Source organism: Phoenix dactylifera, chromosome 1 (genome assembly GCF_009389715.1).
Source record: "Phoenix dactylifera cultivar Barhee BC4 chromosome 1, palm_55x_up_171113_PBpolish2nd_filt_p, whole genome shotgun sequence".
NCBI lineage: Eukaryota > Viridiplantae > Streptophyta > Magnoliopsida > Arecales > Arecaceae > Phoenix > Phoenix dactylifera.
In genome coordinates, this window is record NC_052392.1 from 33,525,910 (window position 1) to 33,549,348 (window position 23,439).

The 23,439-nt window shown below is 37.2% G+C and overlaps 1 protein-coding gene across 1 annotated transcript; it reads right to left on the reverse strand.

The window, feature by feature from the left end:
* Positions 1 to 885: 885 nt before the first annotated feature.
* LOC103710939 (valine--tRNA ligase, mitochondrial 1) lies at positions 886 to 17,783 on the reverse strand. The gene is made up of 22 exons (XM_039132441.1): positions 17,506 to 17,783; positions 17,071 to 17,112; positions 16,770 to 16,814; positions 15,273 to 15,335; positions 14,984 to 15,153; positions 14,831 to 14,903; positions 14,376 to 14,441; positions 14,168 to 14,251; positions 13,298 to 13,375; positions 10,034 to 10,117; positions 9,857 to 9,936; positions 9,584 to 9,641; positions 9,164 to 9,466; positions 8,887 to 9,057; positions 7,654 to 7,853; positions 7,019 to 7,421; positions 5,085 to 5,336; positions 4,506 to 5,006; positions 4,321 to 4,418; positions 4,089 to 4,188; positions 2,511 to 2,656; positions 886 to 1,260 (listed from the first exon to the last, which is right to left on the reverse strand). The coding sequence occupies exons 1-22, from the start codon at positions 17,512 to 17,514 to the stop codon at positions 1,101 to 1,103; spliced, it is 3,186 nt and encodes a 1,061-aa protein (XP_038988369.1). The 5' UTR covers positions 17,515 to 17,783; the 3' UTR covers positions 886 to 1,100.
* Between the last annotated feature and the right edge of the window lie 5,656 nt (positions 17,784 to 23,439).

Below are 23,439 nucleotides of genomic sequence, written 5' to 3' on the forward strand. Positions count from 1 at the left end.
CCTCTATATATGCTCCCTTATTGGTTAAATGCACTACGCTTTGAAAGAATGAAACAAGAGCAGCGTATCACCCAAAATTTGGCAGATGGTCTTAATCTACTTATATGATCTTTTTATCAGATGGGATCAATGAAATGTTGCTTCCTCTCATGTGCATCACATGTGCCTGATACTAGGATATTGGAACCATGGTATGCTATATCGGTCCGAACCGGATGGTACAGGGCATACCATACCATACTGATTCGGTATCAGTACCTGATACAGATGGTATACCGACATTCGGTACACCAAAACAATTCCGAACAGTACCGTACCAATACTGTGCTAATGTGGCACCGATATGGTGCCTGGTACCATCTATCTTGACTGAAACATATAAAGCCTGTCAAGAAAGAGGGTGTGGATTAGCAGGCCAAAGGCACCAGAGTAATACTTACTAGTGTGTGATCTTGTTTCTCCCCATGCAAGGTGGTGGTGGTGCACTTGAGTATTACAGCACCTCAAATAGCTAGTTCTAAAATTGTTGTTTCGATTAGTTTGTTTGAAACTATCATTTGAATAGTTTATTCTAAATTTTTCATCCAAAAAAAAAGAGAATAGTTTGTTTTAAATTGTAGTTATGACCATATATACTCCCCTAGAAGAGGACCCTACGAGAAGACTGGTAGGCTTGTAGATTTGTCATGATTAAAAGCCTTGCGTAACTTTGTTTTGACAAGTTTTTCCTTGAGTAATTAAACTTCCAGTTCAGGTATTCAGGTACTTCAGACTATAGAGTTGAATTCCAAGCAGGTTTTTCACACATCTTATCCTTTTTGACTTGTGCAATGACAACCCAAGTAGAACGTTCTACCAGTAAGCAGATGAGGAAACCATAAAATCTGATGAAAGGATTTTTTGTGACATTAACCTCGTATCCATATAGAACTCCACAGTATATAATATAAATATCAATAACCAGAAAAATAACTATCGGGCATTAGCCCAACAATTAGGGATCAGCTAGAAAGTAAATATTAATGTAGAAGAAAAAGTCTACGTAAAAGAATTAACAACAATCACTGGAAGATAATTTACCAAAACTTCCTTTAGTTTTCTCAGTTTATCATCTGATCTAGATCTCTTTCAGCTTCATCGATGATCTTCAGTTCTTCTAAATAAGCATTCAGCTTTTTCATGTCATCTTCTTGGACATTCTGTGGAGCTTTGTCCTTGTAACCTGAAGCATTCATCATCTGGGCCAAAGGTGCACGTAGCCTGCCAGCAATAATAGAGAAGCATTAAAAGCAAAACAAGTTAGCTACTCATTGAAAGCAACGAATATCATAGCAGTTACTAGACCACTATAGAACCATCAAGCAATAAAATTTAGCAGCACCAAGTATACTTTCATCCAGCATAGGTTTCAGTACTTGACACAAAAACTGATCTCAATTAGATGGGAAAACCCTAGATGGTTGCACAATAACAACCAATGCATTTATGCTCCATATATTTCTTACTTTGTAACCTAACTACCATTGGGATAGTAGGTTATTTGTTTTGAGATCATGGAACAGGATTTAACTATCCAAAGCAAAACAAATTTAGGCTACACATGCACTATGCAGGACCATCATAACAGTTAAGTTGACAGGTCAAAATGCACAGTGAACAGTTGATTCATAGGTGAAAAATTTGCAAATCTTATCCCATGTTCTCCAAGCATGCAGCACACAAGGGTTCCTACAACCAAGCTACAGCTACAGGTCTAACATTTTACACGCCTTAAACCAACCCAGCCACTGATATAGAAAATTAAAAGATAGCTAAGACGTGCACAATAGCCAAACCACCAACACAAAACAGTGCCCTTCTGTCAAGCAAACAATATGGTCAAGCCTCAAGCATGTTCATCTTCTCATGTCTCCCTGTCAAATCGTCTCAAATTCCCAGCATATTTTTTTTTTGCAGAAGCATTCATCTTTTGACAGTAATTGCAGGCTTCTTTGCTTTACTGTTTCTTTATCTTCACATACTTTACCTCTCGAGCAGTTATTTTCATTTTCAAGCAATTCAGTGGATCAAACTTGGGACCTCTCCTATGGAGGGCAAGGTACCAACCAGCTGAGCTAACAGCTGTTGGCTTTAAGCAGTTAATCTTCTAGTCCTAAAAAAAAATTGCTCAACATCTTTTCAACATCTTTGCTGCTGGAAAGACTTTCCAAAGGCCCCAAGTGTTCTCCAAAGGATATCCAAGTATGAGTATACATAGACAAAAGAGCAGATATGGCTGGTCAAAAATAAATTCATGGTATGATCATCTGGCGCTAGTCACAGAAGAAGTGTCATTTCTTTAATCTCTTATATTATAAGGCCTCAATTTCTTGAAGCAATTTTGGAAATTGCAGGAAAGCAGGACAAATCAGAAAAGAAAATCAACTTCATGTCATCAGATGAGAAAGTAAAATTACTACTGCAGAAAAAAGAAGTATATCATGCTGAGAGTTAGATGTACACGAACTCACTTTTCTATTTCCTGTCTCTTCTTCCTGAGTTTTTCACGTTCGGCTTCGGCATTGAGTGTTCCTTGGAGTTGAAGATACACAGAAAGATTTTCATTCACAATGTCAATTGCACACCCAACTGGAGGTGCATCCTTCTCACTCAAGACCTACAAAAGTATCATCAAGATCAGATGCATTAACTAAAAAAAGATGGCTTACAAACACAACAAAACAGGCATGCATACAAACACAGACAGAGAGACACATGCAGGCATGCACAAATGCACATGCCCATGTGCGCATAGTAAAAACATAGCCACATAATACATGTTAAATATACACAAACACCTGGAGGAAAGCATCAACACACAGACGTCCCTAATTTTTATATCCTAATTTTTATATTGGCCCTATGCCGGGGATCAGGCAAAGTCCATACAACAAGGGGAACACACAGTGCACAGCTCTACTGTGTGTTTTTGACCTACAGGTATACATAAATCTAGCAGTTCTCTTAACCAAGATGTCAGTCAAAAATGTGATTTCAACTCTGCAGTATGTCGATTCAAGGGAACCACAGAACCAATAGGAAAAGTTCGGCTTTAAGTCTTCTGTAAGCGAATAACTTATATAAGCAATCCTGAATATTTAACAGCTGGAGGTTCCAGATGGATAGATTCTGGCCTCAAACAAAATTCAAAAGGTTGCTCAAATGCTCTTGTTTATATATGACAAGTATGAGTTCAGCATTAATAACCATAATTTGGAGCTTGTGGAGTAGAAATTGGTGAACCATACATTATAGATAGATTTAGACTCATTGATAAACATTCATCCACCACTAGACAAACCTCAGTTCACAATTTCATACCAGTGCAACTAGAGGTGATCTGTAAGTTGCACCAAAGTAGCAGTTTAGAGGTCATTCCTAGCTGGTTTAATGATAGGTCTTACATTTACTTCAATAGACAACAATGCAATAAGAACTGACAAATGCAAAGCTTTTACAAATTAAAAAAAGGAAAAAAGAAAAGCAATTACAAAATGACATATGATGCGAGTAAACCACATTATTTTCAACTCCACTTTGATGGTTCAATTGTGGATATTACAATACCAGAAGAATTCTTTATCATCAACAAAAATAACATAAAGTATTCTTCAAAAGCCAAAGACAAGAGATCATGTTTTAAAACTCCCAGAAAAAACAAAACTGAACCTGTAAGTCTAATAAGTACCCTGATGACTGGTGCTAATAAACAGGTGTCTTAAGTACTAACCATAAACACATAAAGTTTGCAAGAATATCCAAGATTCCAAGTTCATCATGTTTTGGCTTGTCTTTTCTAACTTATTTTTCCAAATATTTATCAAAGTAGAAAAGCAAACACATCTGACTCTGTTGAACTCTGATTAGCCAATGCCTATATATAAAGCTCATGATACCAGATCAACTCTATTGTAATTGCTTGAAAGTGTGAAGGAGAATTTGACAAAGTAAAAAAAATAATAAACATGTATCTCCAATTGGGGGGGGGGGGGGGGGGGGGGGGGGGGGGGGGGGGGGGGGGGGGGGGGGGGGGGGGGGAGGAGGGGAACCTTTAAAGATGATATCGAAGCCAGAGTTACAATCTCAAACTCATATCTTTTAATCATTTCAGCAACATCCTGCCCTCGGCAAAGAGAAAAAGCTGCATGTCTACAAAGTGGGAATATATGATAAACTCAGTACATTTTCTCAAAAGAAGGGGAAAAAATCTAAACAAGAAGCTATTATTATGAATAGAATATTGAGAGAAGCTCATCTACATAAGCATTTTCCTAGGCACACCTTTCATTTTTGTCACTAGGTGGGCGAAGAGCTCTAAGCTTTCTCACTGCACCTATGACAATATCCATATCGCTTTCAATTTGATCATTTGTCCAAGCCTGTTAATGACAATAATTGATGTGTGCAAACTCTAAATATGAAATTCAACAGCATGGTGGATTCAAATGCCATAGAACAAAATTTACCTCTACAACTGATGGGTATTCTGATATCATTATTGATTCTTTCCTGCAGGTTCCCTCTGCCTGAGGAAGGCGCTGCCATAGCTCTTCAGTAACAAATGGCATGAATGGATGGAGCAGGCGCAAACCAGTGTCTAGACATACCCACAGTGTATCCCTAGAGGCTGCTCTTGCCAATTCAAACTCTTTTGAGTCATTAAAGAAGTATGGCTTGATAGCTTCAATAAATACATCACAAAGCTGGAATTGCCACCATGAATATACTGCAGTAGCTGCATCCGAGAACCTATACGACTCAAAGGATGATACAGTTTTGGCCACAGCTTTGTTAAGAACAGAAAGAATCCACTTGCAGATGGATGGAAAAGAATCCACCCCAAGAATAGCAGGAGGAGCATAATTATCTCCTAGCTTGCTCATAGCAAAACGTATAGCATTCCATAATTTATTGCACCACTGACGGTATCCAACAACTCTCAGAACATCCAAGTTTATCTTATCAGACTGAGAAAGAAAAGATGGAATTAGTTCACTCGGAAGTAAGACAAAGTATATAAGTAAATCAACTGAGTGCAGGACAACCTGGGCTGTATAAGAGATGAGAGCAAAGCGGAGGGCATCAGCGCCACATTCAGTAATACCATTTGGAAAATCTTTCACTTGTCCTTCTTTTGCAATTTTCAATTCCTTTGGGTCCAAATTACCCTCTTCCAGCCGTTTCTGGAGGCCTTCTAGAGATATTCCATTTATTACTTCAAGTGGATCGATAACATTGCCAAGGGACTTGGACATTTTCCGGCCATGAGCATCACGGATCATCGGATGCAAATAAACCTGAGGATAATGAAACACAAGTAAATATCATAGCATACTCTTAGACTCAGAGAGCAGAATCACTTTTTAACTACGAACTGTTCAATATGCATGCCAATATCAATGTCTAATATTTGACATACATGCCAATGTCGATGTCTACTGATGGCTTTTTCTGTAGCAAGGAAATAAAGTAGTTAATCTCAAATAACACTAGATGTGTAAAATACCAAATTACATCAAACACATGAACATCCACTTTTAGATTAAACCTTTGGGTAGATGAATTCCCAAGTACTTAACAGCTTTCAGCAATATTTTCTATTCTCTTTTTGTACAATATCTTTATTCATGGAATCAAGTTGTACAGTAGTCTTTTTTTGTGAAAGTTAGACACTAGTCATCCATTAAGCCGTCAGTTGAACTGTCTTAACAGAGATCATCTTAAGCATGATGTGAGAGATTAGAGATGATATCTAATTTTCATTCGACAAGACTAGTGAAGTTTGTCCTTGCAGCAGAACAAGAAACCACTTATGTGTGTATATTCTACATAAATATAGAAAACATTAGCAACAACTTGTATATATTGCAGGATGCACATCCACACAGTCAGATTTCATATTCCAAAACCTAACCCGGCAATCTCATTTATGTTGGTACCTGCTTTTGAAATCTAAAATAAATGTGACCAAGATGTGATTTATTTATGACCATGCTAGTACTGGTTGAGTAAATGCATCATCAGTCACATATCAGCTTTCGCTTGAAGTAGAATGAGCATGATGAAATATTACAGACATAGTTAAGTTTTGATGGGGATTTTTTAGCTACTTTATTCTACTTTTTCTGTAGTCAGAATGAGTTATCTTAAAGTGTAACATCAAGAAGGTTCTTAAAACCCTTGCTTGAAAAAATTTTGAATTCCCTTATATTAGAATTTATATTTTATTCGATTCAGAGACAGTTTTGATTAGAAAAGTTAAATATTTACTCCAGGTAGACCTCCTTAATTTAGCAGATTTAGATTATAGAAATGTCATAGTGAATTGGTTGGATTAAGAAAGTCTTGGACCAATCTGTATGTCTCTTATAATATAGGTCTGAGAAAAGATCCCAATTTCATGATTCAAAGATAGATGCGGACACTGGGTGCTAACTGGATGAGTTGGAAAAGTCTCTCATGCTGGCACAAGACCTCGGTTCAATCCCACCCTCACTTCAGTAATCTGCCAGTCTTTACATACACAGTACTTATAAATAATCTGCATTGCCTTATTTACCCCTCAGATCTGAAGTAGCGATGATAAACATTTCTCATAAGTTGAAATGACTGGTCTTTAGCACTCCAATTCTAGAGCCACACTGGTCTCTATAAAGTCTGACATGGCTAAAAAAAATCCAATTTATTGCTTTCTTGTTTTCCATTTTTGATCCACACTCTAAGTTTCTAGGGGGGGAAAAAAAACAGACTTGCTGTTGGAAATTCAAATTCATAACTTATTATGTATTGTTAATATATTTTTCTTTATTCGTTATTTCACCAAGTACTTTATAAAACTACTTCCGGATAAGAAATTTCTTGATATAATACTGTTCATTCAATGTTAAGTAGATTGCAGATTGTTCTGTGCCCCCCCAAGAAATGGTGCATTAACTGCTTAAAATGCATAAACCTACCGATAAATTGAACATATTTATACCTTTCTAAAGGGCACATCGCCACCAAGTTTCATTCCCAGCATCACCATCCGAGCCACCCAGAAGAAAAGGATGTCATGTCCAGTTTCAAGGAGCGAAGTTGGATAAAATGCCTTAAAATCTGCTGTAGCATCTGGCCAGCCAAGTACAGATAATGGGAAAAGACCTGATGAAAACCATGTGTCCAACACATCTGGATCTTGAGCAATCTGAAATGTCTTCCCAGGGAACTTCTGTTTTGCCTCCTGCAATGCTTCCTCGTCATTTCTACCAACCACCCAGTGGTCATTATAAGAACCCATTTCTTTAAGCTGGTCATCATCAAGTGTCACATACCAAGCAGGAATCCGGTGGCCCCACCAAAGTTGCCTCGAAATGCACCAATCACGTATATTCTCCAGCCATCTGTAGTGTTTAAACCCATGGTAACTCAGACTACTACATGACAAGGTATCACAAGGCAACTGCTAGCAATGCAAAAATTTAGACTCAAGGATTGTGTGTGTGTGTTTCGTTTTTTTTTTGTTTTTTTTTTTGTTTGTTTTTTTTCCTTTTTTTTTCTTTTCTTTTCTTTTTTTTTTTTTGGGGGGGGGGGGGGGGGGGGGGGGGGGGGGGGGGGGGGAGGGGAAGGGGGGACCTTTTCCAGTCTAGCTCATACTGCTGCGGAATAATCTCAATCTTCTTATTGTCTTCACTCAACACAGCATCAAGAGCTAATTTTGCCATACTATTACAATCAACAAACCACTGTGGCTTTATCATTGGTTCCACGACATCATTGGATCTCGAACATAGACCAAGGTTCATTTCATTCTTCTGGGAACCTCTGTACAATCCCTGATACAAAGCAAGGTTCTGGTCAATAGAATTTCAATATGCTGCATGAAGGAAGAAAACCAAAAAGATTTAACCTGAAACTAGAACAATTATAAATACAAAACACAATACTGGTACATAAAGTTCTGCCTCAGATCATTAGGTACATAAAGTATCAAGTGGTGTCTGTCCAAACCTTTTCAAGGCAGTAATAGAATTTACAGCGTGATTTATATAACTGGGAATGTTTTCCAATAATAGCTAGAGTACACTGTTACCAAGACATGCTTATAGTGATTGGAATTGCAGATCTCCATGTTTCAAATGGACTCTTTATATTTTGAGATTTGTTCCTACGAGAAGTCAAAACAAGTTTCTCAGTCACATGGCAATAATAGGTATGCTAGTTATCACCAATGCCTTCTTTTCATAGAATATAATTAACAGAAAAACTGGACATGATAAAGCTCTTATGTACCATTGAAACTGCAAAATTATTACCTGAAGAAAAGCACACTTGGATGACTCCAGCTAGATTTTGGAGAATGATATTATTTCCTTGGGTTATTAGAATAGCAGAATGTAAGGATCCAGATCTCTTTCCAAGTGTAGAAGATTGAGGTGTTTTAATAGGCCAGTGAGGAATTATAAACAAAAAAAAATCAGCCTCATACTTCCTGATGGCTGGAACAAACAATCAACAATAGTTTCCATGGACTGGTGCATGACATTAGTTAATAAAAGCAAGGGGCATTTAACTCCACTTCAAAGCATTCAATTAGAAGACAAGAATGTTCAAGATAAAAAGAGTGCGCACAAAATGCTTTTAATTGGACAAAAGGGTAATCTTTAGAGAAATTAAGATCCAAAGATGAGAGGCATTCACGCAGGTATGAGTCAATTGTCTTCTTCTTCCTCCTCATTCTTTGCAGTTTCTATTTTTTACTGAATGATTATTAAATATCAGAAATAAATAAAAATGTAAATAAAAAGCAATCTGGTAGATCAATGCTCACATTACTAGAAGACGGAATCACAGTACATAATGCAATACCTTTGCTTGCAAAGCCTCAACTACAGCCGCGCGAGCTTTAAATCGTGGCATCCCTTCAAAGTCTGCACCACCATTGCTATTTACCTTCCCATCATCAGTGAAAATATTAACAAAATCAAGATTATGGCGCTTTCCAACTTCCAAGTCATTAGGATCATGAGCTGGAGTAATCTGCAATAAAGAAGATTTAAAAATAAGAATAAAAAATCAAGATGTGGATTTGACATGAAAAGGGAAAAAAACAACAATGTAAATGATGAGAGTAGATGATTCTCACCTTGACAGCTCCAGTCCCAAATTTTGGATCAACTAGGATGTCATCACAGATTATTGGAAGTTTCCTTCCATTGAATGGATGGATTGCAAATGTTCCATGTAGATGAGTGTATCTCTCATCTTTAGAATGGATAGCAATTGCAGTATCACCAAGCATTGTTTCTATTCTCGTTGTGGCAACGACAATCTCACCAAGCCCTCCCTCTAGAGGATAAGCAAATGATGTCAAAACACCAAATTGGACTGGGGATTCGTACCCAGGAACCACTAATAAAGTCTCTTCTTTGATTTCCTTATAATCAACCTAAAAGTGCCAACCGGTTATATAAATATAAATATAGAGAATCATCTTAGAAATATCATACCGACAAATGACTCCATATTGTCAGTTCAAAAAGGTAACAATAATAATAGCAGATACCTCAATGTCAGATATTGCTGTTCGTAATGTGCAGTCCCAGTTCACAAGGCGATGATCCCTGAAACATGAGTTAGAAAAAGGATAATACATATTTGATAGAATTACAAATACAGATTTGTTAAATCAACCACTGTGATGGATCATTCCTAGACCATAGAGGGAAATTGAGTATGTCGGAAATCATAATGTCGAACAACCGTCATGCTATCTAACTTGCATGAGATGTGCATTTTAAGAAACAATATGCACAAGGTTCAGTCCAACTGAGCTGACCTGTATATTAGACCTTCTCGATACAGCCTAAAAAAGGCCTCAGTTACTGCCTTTGATCTTTTGTCATCCATAGTGAAACACTGATTGATACAAGGTGCAATATCAGAATCTGCTCTGGGGCAACAACATGACGTTTATTTAAACAGCATCAAATAGTAATGACTCATGGAAGTTAACCTCACGAGACCAGTCAAGAGAAGCTCCCAACCGACGTTCCTGGTTTAATATGGTACCTCCATACTCATTTTTCCATTTCCAAACCTATCAAAAACAACAGCAAAAGTAGATCAATAAGCAATTGCACAAAAGAACTCTAGAAGAAATCATGATATTCTAAAAAAAGCTGCAAAAAGGTCAGGTTGACCCGTGACTCGACCAAACCTGACAAGTTCACGAATACCCGTAAGACGAGGTCGGGTTCAAATAAAGGACCCATTCCACATTCTAATCAAATTTATATGCTATGTGGGTCTATTTGGTTCTCCTTATTTGTTATCTAATCCGACTCAACCCGAAACCCATGAAATAAAATAGAGGGAAAAACCTGCCCTGATTGTTCCGACCCTGAATCTTGACATCTCTCTAATTCTCTCTCTCCTTTCCCAATTCAAAACCTTGGGTCCGCTGGTGTCCGAAATTCGTCATGTTTTTTGCCTCGATTTGGCCATCTAGCGATGTTAGCCACCTCCATGGTCCATTCTTGGCCCTCCACAGTCTCTCTATTGTCTCCTGACAGACTCTCCCAAATCCTTCATCATCCAGTCACTTTCTCAAGACCAGCATTCGTCCCAACTCCTCTTCTCACCTTGACCTAACTGTCTGGCGTAATTGATTATCCAACAATCTATCTGTACTCAGCCTGCTAATCTCTCCAACCTGGTAACCCTCTCTCTCCCACTCCAACGTCCTTGGTAAGCCTCCTTCCCCCCTCTCCCCCAATGGTCTTCCTGTTGTTTCTTGTTTGCTGACTGTTTTAATCTATATCTTAATTTTCATCTCTCTCATCTTTTCCCCCTCTATTTCTTTCTTTTTTTTATAGGAGATATTGTTTCTTTTGTAAACCTGATAGAATTCATCTTTCTCATATTTGTGTAATTATGAGCACTTTTTATTCTCATGACTTAAGGAACTTGATTTATATGACCTTAAGACGACAACTGCAGTAGTTATACTACTTTAAAAGAAAAGAAAAAAAAGAAACACTGCTTATTGCTGCCTTAGATTTTTCTTGCTAGATTAACAAAACAACCACACCATGTGCAGCTCCTGTACTGCTTTTTAGAATCTAGTCGCACAATAGACCTATCATCTAAGTTTGGAAATGATTATGAAACATATAGCCTTTACAGCAGAACCTGAAACTTGAAAACAATTTCCCCAATCCACTAAGACTAGGATAAACAACAGCCAGTATATCCTATTATTCTCTAGTGAAATTTTACTTAGAAAAGGATAAACTAACAGTCTGGCAAATAGCCATTGAAATGGTCCCCATGCTAGAATCATTATCAGGTGGGGCTCTATCCTTCTTGACTCCTGGCCAGGCATGTGGAAGATCAACAACCATTTCATCAGGTGATCCCACACACAAATGTCCGCATACATTCCTGTGTATTCTTTGGATGTGCATTCTTATATGTTTGATAGTGGTCATTCTTAAGTTGCATCTGTAATGCATGACCAAAAAAAAAAAAAAAAACATTGCATGATGGAGAACATTGCATAACAAGAAAAGCTATAGAAACAATAGTTTTTGAACAGTTTATGTCTTGGGGACCACTAAAGGTTGTGCCCAATTTTTTCTTGACAGCAATTCTAGCTTTCTAACATCACTCCAAACAATATATGCAAATATTAACTGTCTTGTAAACTTTTCCTATTTGTTCATTATTTATTGAAGCAGCATCTCCAGCAATAACTCGTGATTCTAAAATTTTCCAATTTGTATCATCCATCTAAGGCAGCATCTCCAGCAATAACTCATGATGGATCATAGTGCTGGCTGCTCTTCTGCTATCTAAATCAGCTTTGGTTTTCAAATTTTGGCATCTCAGGCATGTAAAGAAATAACAGGTGGTATTCTGGGAAGTCTTATCATATAGCTTCTTAAATATATTGTTCAGGAAGTTAGTTTAATTACTCTGATCATAATTTCTGAGGTGCATTCTGATCATAATTTTCATTCACCTGTTTCTCTGAGTGGATTAAGATGTTAAGTTCTTCAACTGGTGCAGCCTAATCAACCATTGACAGCTTTTGTTGATTAAAATACAGCAGTGCCATGGTATGGACTTAGAAAATTGTATTGATCTGTTTGTTTAATTGGTCAAGCATATTCTCTGTATGCGGTTGGAATTTGTAAGTGCGCATTCAGACCACCTCTCATGGAAAAGTCCTTTCTGCAGCCTTGTGTTCATAAGCAGGACACTGTGTTGTCTACTGAAATGAATATGAAATTCAACTCTGCCATTCTTGTCATATGATAGACGATTGTGTGTTTATCCTATGTGTAAATGTAATCTTCCTGCATGGATTCCATTTTATATGATACCTAAATACAAGTTCTATATTGTTCCTCAAACCTATTTTGTTTATTGTCTTGACCTATGTAATGCCAGGATTTGGAGAAATTTTGTCAGGTTCCAGTGGGTGGTAATAGTAAGTGTTCCTTGTGCTTGAATCTTATTAGTTGAGCTTGCCTAGAGGGAGGTGTACCATGGCTCATGCACTGAGCATTCGGTGGTGAGTTGAATGCAGTGTATGTACGGATAACTTTTTGTTTAGGCATCTGACGATCATTTGCACTCCAGAGTTTAACTTAAAAAGCCAATCTACTTCATAAATTTAGAAATTGTTACTTTGTGATTGTGACTAGTTTATATGACCAGACTGGTGTTCGGTTTCTACTCTGCATGAGAATAACCTATTCAGCAATTTGAACTATATGTGTTGTGGCAAAATAAATAACCTTTATATCTTTTAAAGTATTTGTATCCTTTAATTAATGTTGTTCTTTGATAAATGCAAGGCTCTTATTTTCTGCTATTATTATCCTTGGATGGCAACCAAAGTTCAGTCTTTTCTCCATGAGTTGTTGTTAGTAAACAAGTGCAAACCTGGAACCAACCCAAATATTTCGGGCTGGGACCGTGCCATACATGACCCTGACCCAACCCGACCCGACCTGGATGACTTGTTGGTTCAAAAAAAAATTCCATGGACCCGACCCGACCCAACCCAATCTTTTATTGGGTTGGGTTTGGATCCAACATTAAGACCTAGACATGAAATGGTAGGGGTCAAGCGTGCCCCAATCCGACCCAACCCATTTGCAAATTCTAAATAGGAGTTATAGGTTGAGGGGAGAAAGTAAAGATAGAAAATGGTTGCGACAATATTCAACCAAGAAATATCAACTAATACAATAGCTAACAAACTCACTTCAGACAGAAAACTCTCCCGTCCAATGTCATGCCTGGTTAATTTTCTTTCACGCATCAGCTTCTTCTCCACAACAACCTAAGATATGAAAAACAAACTGCAACGGTTAGCTCTAAGAATTGCCGGCATGCAAATATATAGAAAGACAATTAACAATCTATAGCAAAGAGGGAGTAAAAGTATTGACTTTTAGAATCCAATCAAATCAAGTCACTATGAATTTTGAACATTTATGTGCTCTTTGTCGGTGATGAAGAACATGGTCGGACACTAGGAGGAGGTAAGTACAAAAAAGTTAAAGGGTGCTGTGTATTTGTATTCTGAAAATAATATGGCAGGTTTGCAAAAGTTTAATAGCAGAAAGGATAATTTCTGAAGTTGGGATCCAGTGATATAAGTGCTTGTATTCCATCCAAAGTAATGTTATGTGGAAATGTAGAATCATGTTTCCTCCTCCAAAGGTATTCAACTTTCATGGGATAATTATAAATGAAGTTTCCAATGAAGTTAAAGTTGTGCCTTTTTTTTGAAGATGCTTCATAATATCCAAGAAGAGAAAAAAGAGAAGAGAGGGGTCCAATAGATAGTGATGCAAGGTTTAGAAATGACATATTTACAGCAGTATCAAGAAACCGGTGGTCCAAAGAAGAAAGCTTACGAATAAATGGAACTTTGTCACATCTATGGCTGAATTTGTCTATTTTCACGCCAGTGTTCAAGCATGCAATTCTTGTTGAGGATAATAATACTAGTCAAGCATCAAAGTAACATTCTTCAGATCAGCTCTGCCCATGAGGCTTGTCCATCTACTTTGTGAAGGCCAGCCAACATGAACGTAATCATGGTACAAGATGGTTAAAGAATAAAAACCTGAGTTGCTATGCCAGCATGGTCCATTCCTGGTACCCACAAGGTGTTGTAGCCAGACATTCTGCACCACCGGATAATCGTATCCTGTATTATCAAAGAATGCCATGAGAAATTCTAAACAAGTAGATTAAACAAAAAATAGACATTAAAAAGAAATATACTTATGTGGAGGAACCATATATAGAGAAAATGAAGTTCATGTGGCCACCTGTATGGCAGCTGTAAGGCCATGACCTATATGAAGGGCCCCGGTCACATTTGGAGGTGGCAGAACCTGCATAAGGTATTGAAGAGTGATTATGAAGAAGTTCGGAGTAAATTTGATACTTCAAACAGATTTCAAATAAAATTACAGTCAAATTGGACGAAGATGACAGATGATCAAGGGCAACACCTATAGTCTGACCGACAGGAATCTTAGAAGAAAATATTCTTATGAAGCCTCAACAACAGTCGATAATCTAAGAATTGTTCCTATGATCTATAACTTCTAGCACTGACAAGTTTGCCTAATGTACGGTTCATGTAAAATGGTCCAAATATGAGTCCTATAGTCGCAATGACTTATTGTTTTTTTCCGTTGACAATGTTTGCATCATCCTCAATGCTAAATACTCCAGAAAAGACATGATAGGTAAAGCTTATAACTAGTGAGGCACTTACTATTACAAAAGGGGGTTTAGAGCTGCTTGCATCTGCCACAAAAAATCCTGATGCTTCCCACCATGCATACCATCTGAAGGGTTAAGAAAAGATTAAGTTATAAAGTCATAATTGTGGCACTTAAATGAAACATTAAGGAAAATCAGCATCTACGATTTTTCCACGGCACTGGGATTATATTGCTTAGCCAACTGATGAGAAAGTCGTTTCTTCTCTCCAGGAGGAGTCACTGGGTCAACAAAATCCTCTGGGTTCTCTTCTTCAGCATCTTTCTTTCGATTTTTTCGTTCACTTTTCTTATGTCCATCAGAAGCCTTTTGCGCCTGGCAAAATAACAAAGATAATCAGTTCATTATGTTATATTTTCTTCATCTTCTAACCCTAAACTGCCAATAACTTATAATGAACACAGCTAGCTTGAACTCAAAAAAGTTGAAAGTACCCAAAGTTTTGCAGTTTCTGCCTTTTGTGCTGCCTTGAGCTTTTTTTCTTCTTTCTCTTTTGCCTACAAAGGAAAGAGAAACAGCACCACTTGTCAATCATAACGACATCTGGAAAAATATAAAATAGAAGAAGGGAGGATGGTTAGATGTTGAAGAAGCAAAGCTATCATTTGGACTGCAGAAAATGATATTTCAGCTTTTGATATTGTTTCAGCTTTTCTCTACATGTCCAAAAAAACTCCATGGATCTTCTAGTTAAGCTCGATTAGAGTATTTGAAAACTGCTTCTGCTTTATTTACCAGTTGGTTGTGTTGTTTCACTGTATTTTACCATATTTATTTACAACAGCAGCTGTTTCTTCTGTCATCGCAGCAGAGCATATTCCCCTCTAACTTTTCATAAGTCATGAGACAAAAGAAATGCTGGGCAATCCATGATCAAGTAGCTTGCATAAGGAGGTTCTAGAGCTTCTCTTAGATGCATATCTTTTCTGGTTGTACTAAAACCGAAGGCTGATTAGTTTTGTTCTTAGAAAGATTCTTTGTTGACATGTGAGATATACAGATACATTTCTTCTACTTCTTTTTTTTCTTTGGGTGTAGGGGGTTATAAGGAAGGGGGAGACTCCGAATTGCCACCTCAGAAAACCCATCTCACAGGCATCAGCCTGTGCCTACAGGCCCAAACATAAAGAAAAGTCCCAAGTCCACATGATGTTCTCCCCAATTGAACACATTTATTCAGCCGTGCGTCTGCTTTATGCATTGTTTTATTGATCAAAGTTTTGTTTATTATATAGACAGAAACAACTATCATTCTTGCAGAATTTTGTTTCTGCAAAAGAGATTGAAAACAAAGTATTATATTCCATGCAGCCAATCCTAGACTTCAATAGAAATAAGCAAAACTATAAGAAGGCCACAAACAGTCAAAAGTGGGTGAATAACATCAAGTTGGGTTTGAATAAATGGGTTAGAGATCTCACTGAATCTATACCCACTAAAATTGGAATTTTTCTAGGGTTGGTGCTTAATTAATACTGTTGGTGTTGTACATTTTCACTTCTTTCATTCTGGCTTGCTATGGGGGCTTTCTTCTCTCTTTATATCCTCCATAAATATATGATTATAATTTTAAAAAGTAGTGTTAGTGTAGTATAGCAAAAGAAGAGTGGAGTATAGCAAAAGCAAGGAGAGCTTTGTTTCCTATATGGCCTTAGAATATCAAGTCAATTTGATTTATTAATTCCCTGGAATATTTCAGCAAATTATTATTTCAAGCATGCAAACAGAGTGACCTTACTTCACAAAAGAGTCTAAGTCAGCCTGTAACAATAGCTTTTTGAAGCATAAAGGCTAATATCACGTTAGAATGTTCCATAGGAAAATTATATAGGGCTCTTGTGCACATTTCACCATACTCAGTCACTTCTTGTACTTTATGTTCAATAATACACTGTCTTACCAACACAAAACGGATTTAAAAAAGAGCAAACCTTTTTCTCCTTCTTCAATTTCTTCTCTAAATTTTCCTCTCCAGGCTGCACATGCCATCAAAACAATGGTCAAAATGCATATATAAATTCTAATTCTTTGTCTATTTCACTATCTATTGAAGTTTAATATTAGATATCAATATTGAAAATTTAATTGGTAATGTTTGCTTAACAAAAGCCACAGTAAAAGTAAGCAGAACCCCTGCTGGGGTTTCTCCTTCTTGTCTGTAACAATTTAAAAAAGTAAATAAATAATGCATTTTATCCAAATCAGTAGAAGATAAGCAGACAAGCAGCAAACCTTTTGCTCCTGTGCTGTTTTCTCCAATCCATCCTCCCCGGTCTGCACAAACCATTCACAAGCAAAGATCAAAATGCAATCTTTCATTCATTTTCGCCCATTATAAATCATAGACTACTGTAAATCTACTTGATTCCAAAAGTATTAGAAGGCAAAATGCAAAAGACCTTGGAAAAACTTACGTTCAGCTAAAGGCATCAACTTACTTACTCCACATACACTACTACTCTTAGATGCTAAAGCAAACAGGGAGTACCTATGAATTACTCCTTCAATGAATTATAAACTCATACCATCCAATTACCGAAATCAAGAGATGAAATTTTGAGCCAATAAAAATCGAAAAAGAGCCCTTTATTTTTACTACTATAGGAGATCCGCCAAGCATAAAGCTAAGCAAATCATACCAATATCTAAAGAAATAGCAGATCTTACCGAAGCCATGGAGGGATTGGCGACAAGAAAAGGCTTCTTAAATTCCGAACTTGAACAAAATACCACGTCCGCCCTGCTGGTACCGGAGACCGGCGTCCGCCCTCCTTAGACCGGAGAACGGCGCCCCGAGACGAGTCGCAGCGCAAGCCCGGATTCGAAGAGGATGGAGAGGCGGCGTAGGCGAATAGATGCCTGATGAGGAGACTGATATTAGGGAACGATCGGAAGGGAATGAGAGAGAGAGAGAGAGCTGATGGGCCGGGCTTGGCCCGCTAACTAGACAGTCCTGCGAACATGATATTCTGTCATCTCCTACTTATTGGACCAGTATCTTTTTTTTCTCTTTTTGTTAATAAAGGAGGCGGGTAAAGCAGCCGCCCAGGGTTTATTGAAAAGCAAACGTAATTACAGAGAAGGAAAAGAAAGAGGTAGAACGGCTAACAAAGATTAGATTAGTGCGAGGCAATGTGACAGAAACAAAAAGAAATAGAAAAGCAGAGGAAACAAAAAAATAAAAATAAAAAATGATACAACTTTAGCTCAACAAAAGAATCAGCTTGCTGTCCAGAGTAATCCATTTGCTCAAATAGGCCCAGCCCCGAGCCCAACTAAAAATGATATAGTTTAGGCCCGAGGCTCACCCTAAAAATGATATACTTTAGGCCCAAGATAGAGCCTAAAAATGATTAGCCACGTTAGATTCTTCCTCTTCCTCGTCCTCGGCCACAACCTCAACCTCGTCCTCAGACTCTTTCTTGAGTTCTCCCATGATCTTCTTTTATAGTAAGCTTTGTTTGTAGAACTTGCTCTAATAGCTTTTCTTCCTGTTAAGCTTTTCCCATGAACTTGCAAAGAGCCCATGATTTCTTCAATTGTTACTTCTTCCAAATCTTTAGATTCTTCTATGGCTGCAACAACAAAATCAAATTTCGGATCCAAAGACCGCAACACCTTTTCTACCACTTAAACATTAGTTAGAGTTTCACCATTCCTCCTTAATTAATTAACAATCACCATAACTCTTGTAAAATAATCAGCATTAGATTTTAAATTTTTCATTTGTAAAGACTCAAAATCACTTCTAAGACTTTGAAGATGAATCTTCTTTACCTTATCAATACCTTTGTATGTTTTTTGAAGAAATTTTCAAGCTTGTCTTAATGTTGGAGCAGCTACAACAATCTCAAAGGTGGCTTCATCCAACCCTTGATAAATCAAAAAAAAGAGCCTTCTTGTCCTTCTTCCATGACTCCCTTAGCAATTATTGCCTTTGATTCTCCGTCAAAGTCGCCTCATCTTCAGGCTCCACATAAACTTTTTCCACCATCTCCCACGTATCTTGCGAGCCGAACAGTGCCTTCATTTTGATGCACCAATTCTTGTAATTGTCTTTGGTGAGTTGAGAAATCGAAAATGACATCGTATTGTTGGTCATTGGATCCATCTAGCTCTGATACCACTTTGTTAGAAAAATAAGGAAGAACACTCAAGAAAAAGGTGGTAGACACTCTCAAGAACAAAGTTTGGAAAAAAAGATATTTTTTATTCAACCCACACCTTACAAATGGATGCTTAAAACCCTTTATATAGACCTCATGTGACTCTAAAAATTCCTACATGTAACTCATAACTCTTGACTCTTAATATTTCTAACTTATGACTCTTGATATACCTGTGACCATGACTCTTAAATCTCATATAACTCATGACTTTTCACATTCTACAACTTATGACTCTTAATCTTCTATAACTCATGATGACTCTTGTGACCTTTGGCCTTTCACCTTCTTGACCTTGACTTAATTTTGACTCCTCAACTAGGATGCTAATTGAATGCCATATCACTTTAGGAATCAAGTTTATTATCCAACATCTTGTCGTCAACAAAGAAAACAACTTCTCATCACTGATCGTTGGGCAAACCACCTAATACCCGCAGTCGGCGATGCTTGCAACAAAATAAAACCACATGCCAAAGAAAATAATAGAGCTAAGGAGAAATGAAAGGAAGAAAGGAGAAGAGATGGAGGGCGGAGAAGAGATGGAGGGAGAGATAAAAAAAAGGAAAGTGGGGAGGAGAGAAGGGAGCCCGAGTAGCACAAAATAAGCCCCCCTAATGGAAGGCTTACTTTCTAGGAAAGAGGAGCGAGGAAACAAAATTCTCAGTCTCTCTAGAAAGTCCAAGGCTGCAAATAAGTCGAATTGACTTATGACCCGACCCAATCTATTTTTGAGGACCCGTAGGGCTAGATCGAATCCTAAAATTAGACTCATTCTATTTTTTGAGTCGGGTCTGGATTTACTAAATTTAGACCCGATCCAACTCATATCCGATCCGAACCTGTAAAATTATTTGGGCCCGCGGGGGTACAAACAAGTTCTAAAGCCATGAATGAGTTGACCCAAACTGGACCCGATCCAGACCCGAACCAGATCCAAATTTTTTTGGTTGGGTCCTTGTTATATATGGATTCAACCCGACCCGAATAACCTATTGGGTCAAAATTGTAGCAGTGGACCTGACCTGACCCGACCTGATCTTCTATTGGGTTGGATTTGGGTCTAAAATTAAGACTCGAATAAGAAACCGGATTGGGTCGGGGACACTCATGACCCGACCCATTTGCACCCCTAAAAAAGTTTAAAGACAGATATAATAGACTATGCATTTCATCCCAGATTCTCAAAAATCCAAATTCACAGTATTTTAATGATCATACCAAAATTTAGGTATATCTAATTAAAGATATAATATGTTAAAAAATCAAAAATATTTTGTATCTATCCATGTGCTTCCTGCCCATGCATTATAACTAGCATACTGATAATAATACTTGAGATCAAAGTTTACATTGGCATGAAAACAATAAGGTGGTTTCCCTTAACCTTCTTATGTTAATTATTGCATATTATTAACTGTTTTCCAGTCTCCGAGGATAAATGCATGGCTGCACTGATGGACTCCATGGCACTGGTCAATTTGAGGTTCGGAAATTTTTTTTTTTTCTTTAAATGGTACAGTAATCATTTTGAAGTCAGCATTGTTTAGATTGGATGGTTTGGCGCTTTCTGATAATGGTCAGTCAATGAACTTCTATCCCAACCATCAACTTGCACACCTTGAGAACTTCTGATTCTGCACTTGTTCGTGCACATTTAAATACTCAAAATGATACAGCTTTTTAGTTCAATTTTCTCCATGTAGGAACCTTGAAAAGCATGATTGAAGGTCCTACTCAAACTCTCATCTTAACATAAATGATAAGCTAAAAAGTGGTTAAAAATGAGCTTTTGGGTTGATTGAATACAAACACTCTAATGGCTTATCGCCAAACTGATACGAAGTCTCACTTAAATGGATTAAAGAGGCAAAAGACCATGGTCAGTTTCTCGAATCTCCTCATGCAGTTACTAGCACTAAAAGGCCAGAGGACAACATTGCCGAATAGGAAGATCAACCAAAAATATCCAAAGAGTAGATCCCATATGATTTGCTACATACGATACCATCCAATCGGCAATACTATTCGCTTCTCTATAAATATGCGAGATGTGAAAAGATAGTAATGATCGGAATAATCTCCAACAATTCTAAAGAAGAGGATGAAACCTACCCTCTTCAAAAGATGAATCCAAAAGCCATCTAATAACCATTATAGAATCACCTTCCAAATAGATCTGTGAAGCTCCTAATGTATATTTCTGACATAATTTAATCCTTTTCATGTTACTCGTAACTCTGCTATCGGAACTGTGATATCAAAAATCATGACACCACCAGCCGCTATAATAGCTCCTGTGTCACTTTAAATAACAAAACCTGCTCCACCCAAATTATCTTTCTCTAGTACACTACCATCAAAGTTGATCTTGAGAAAGCAGGAGATAGTGGCTCTCAAGTGAAATATATTACTTAGAAAGATGCAAAAGCTGCAAAAGAGGAGCCGAAGATTGCTCCTGTTTTTAAAGGTCTCTCAACACCAATCTGAAGAAATTTCTGATCCTAGGCAAACGCTTTTAGAAGAATTAATACAACACTCTGCCTTGCATCTTGAAAAATATGCTCATTCGTTGCCAACCAAATATGATAAGTAATATAACAAGCTATGATTGCTTCTAATTTCTCCTTCTGATCAGAACCAAAAAAAAATTCTCCTTAACAATATGCAAATACTCCACCGACAGAGATGAAAAGGAGGCTAAATTTTGTATAGGAGTTTGTCTCCGTACCTGAGACGCTAGTCTGCACTAAATTATCACATGAGATAAAGACACTTCAAACTCTAGGCATAGATCACAATGTCTTGGAATATGATAACCACATTGATATAATATAGCCCTGCATGGAAGTTGAAACCATGCTAATTTTCACATAAAATAGAGCAATCTTGGGATGAACTTGTAGCTTCCAGACCCATGCAATATTTTTAACTTGTTGTATTTTTTTTAAAAAAAAAGATGGTAAAAATTAGATACCTTGACAGGCAGACCAAAAAAAGGATTCCAACCCCTATCACCATAGTCACCAACAGGTATTGGAATGAACAAAATTCTATTTAGTAGCTACTCCGAAAAATATTAAGCAATAAGCTACTGATTCTATTTTCTTTCCCCAGAGACTATAAGATCCATAACCTTATTATTCTCTAGTACAGAAACATCAACCAAAATCGGCCATCGTGATATAGGTAAAGAAGATAACTTGGGATCTTGGAGCACATTAATAGATAGCCTATCTCCTATGCACCATTTAATACTAGAATAAATAATCGGAGCATAAGATCAAATCTTCTTCCAAATCGGTGCGGCACTCTATGTACAAGTCGGATAAGATGCCAAAGACTGTGGACCATATTTCACCCTCATAAAAGAGCTCCAAGCACTGCCTCGCATCAATAAATATCTTGCTACATGTTTAGCCATAAGAGCTTCACTTCTAGTAACCAAAGTGGGAATGCCCAAACCACTATCACGAACAGGTTGACATACATACTTCCAAGAAACCAAATACACCCTCACAGAATTATCATTGGTATCATTGGAACTCCACAAAAAATTCATAATGATACATTCCAATTTCAAAAGTACTTTCTTAGAAATAATGGTCTTTGATAATAAATAAATAAGAAAAGTAGAAAGAACCGACTTCCTAAGAGTAACTCTACCCATCATGATAGTGCCCTCCACTTCCATCCCTATAATTAATGAAAATTCTGTTGTATCACACCCGTACAATTTGCTAGTGATAGAAATTCCTAAATATTGTCATATACCATCAGACTTTCTAATATAGACTATTTTTTATCCATTGTCTGATAAGAGTATGAACCTTTGGGCTTAATTTCACCATAGATTTTTCAAAAATTATCCTTTATCTAGAAACTATGCAATAATTATTAAGAATAGTATAAATGCCCTAGCATTAGACAAAGTAGTCTTGGCAAACTAAGATGTAAAGGTCTGCAAACAGAAGATGAGAATCTTTAACTGCCATTTGGCCAAAATTTTTAACATCCCAAACAACGCATTTGCACAAATAATAAATAACTAGAGTAATAGAGAACAACCTTTGTCGCACAACGATAGAAGAGTAAAAAGTGGTAGAAGGTGAGCCATTAATCAAAAAAACAAAAGATGGCAACATGATGCAGCCCCGAATAAGTGAATCCACGCATCCGAAAAGTCCATCCAATAATAAAAATGCTCGATGAATCCTATCATATGCTTGTTCCATATCCAATTTAATTGCCATCTAGGAACGTCTAATCGGGGCTCGTTGCAAATTATATTTAATTTTCTGGATGATTAGAGCATTATCAAAAATACTTCTGTCTTTAATGAATACACCATGCCCTGGATTTATCCGTGGATATAGAATATTTTGTATTCTATTAGCCATCAGTTTAGCAATAATTTTATATAATATAGTACATA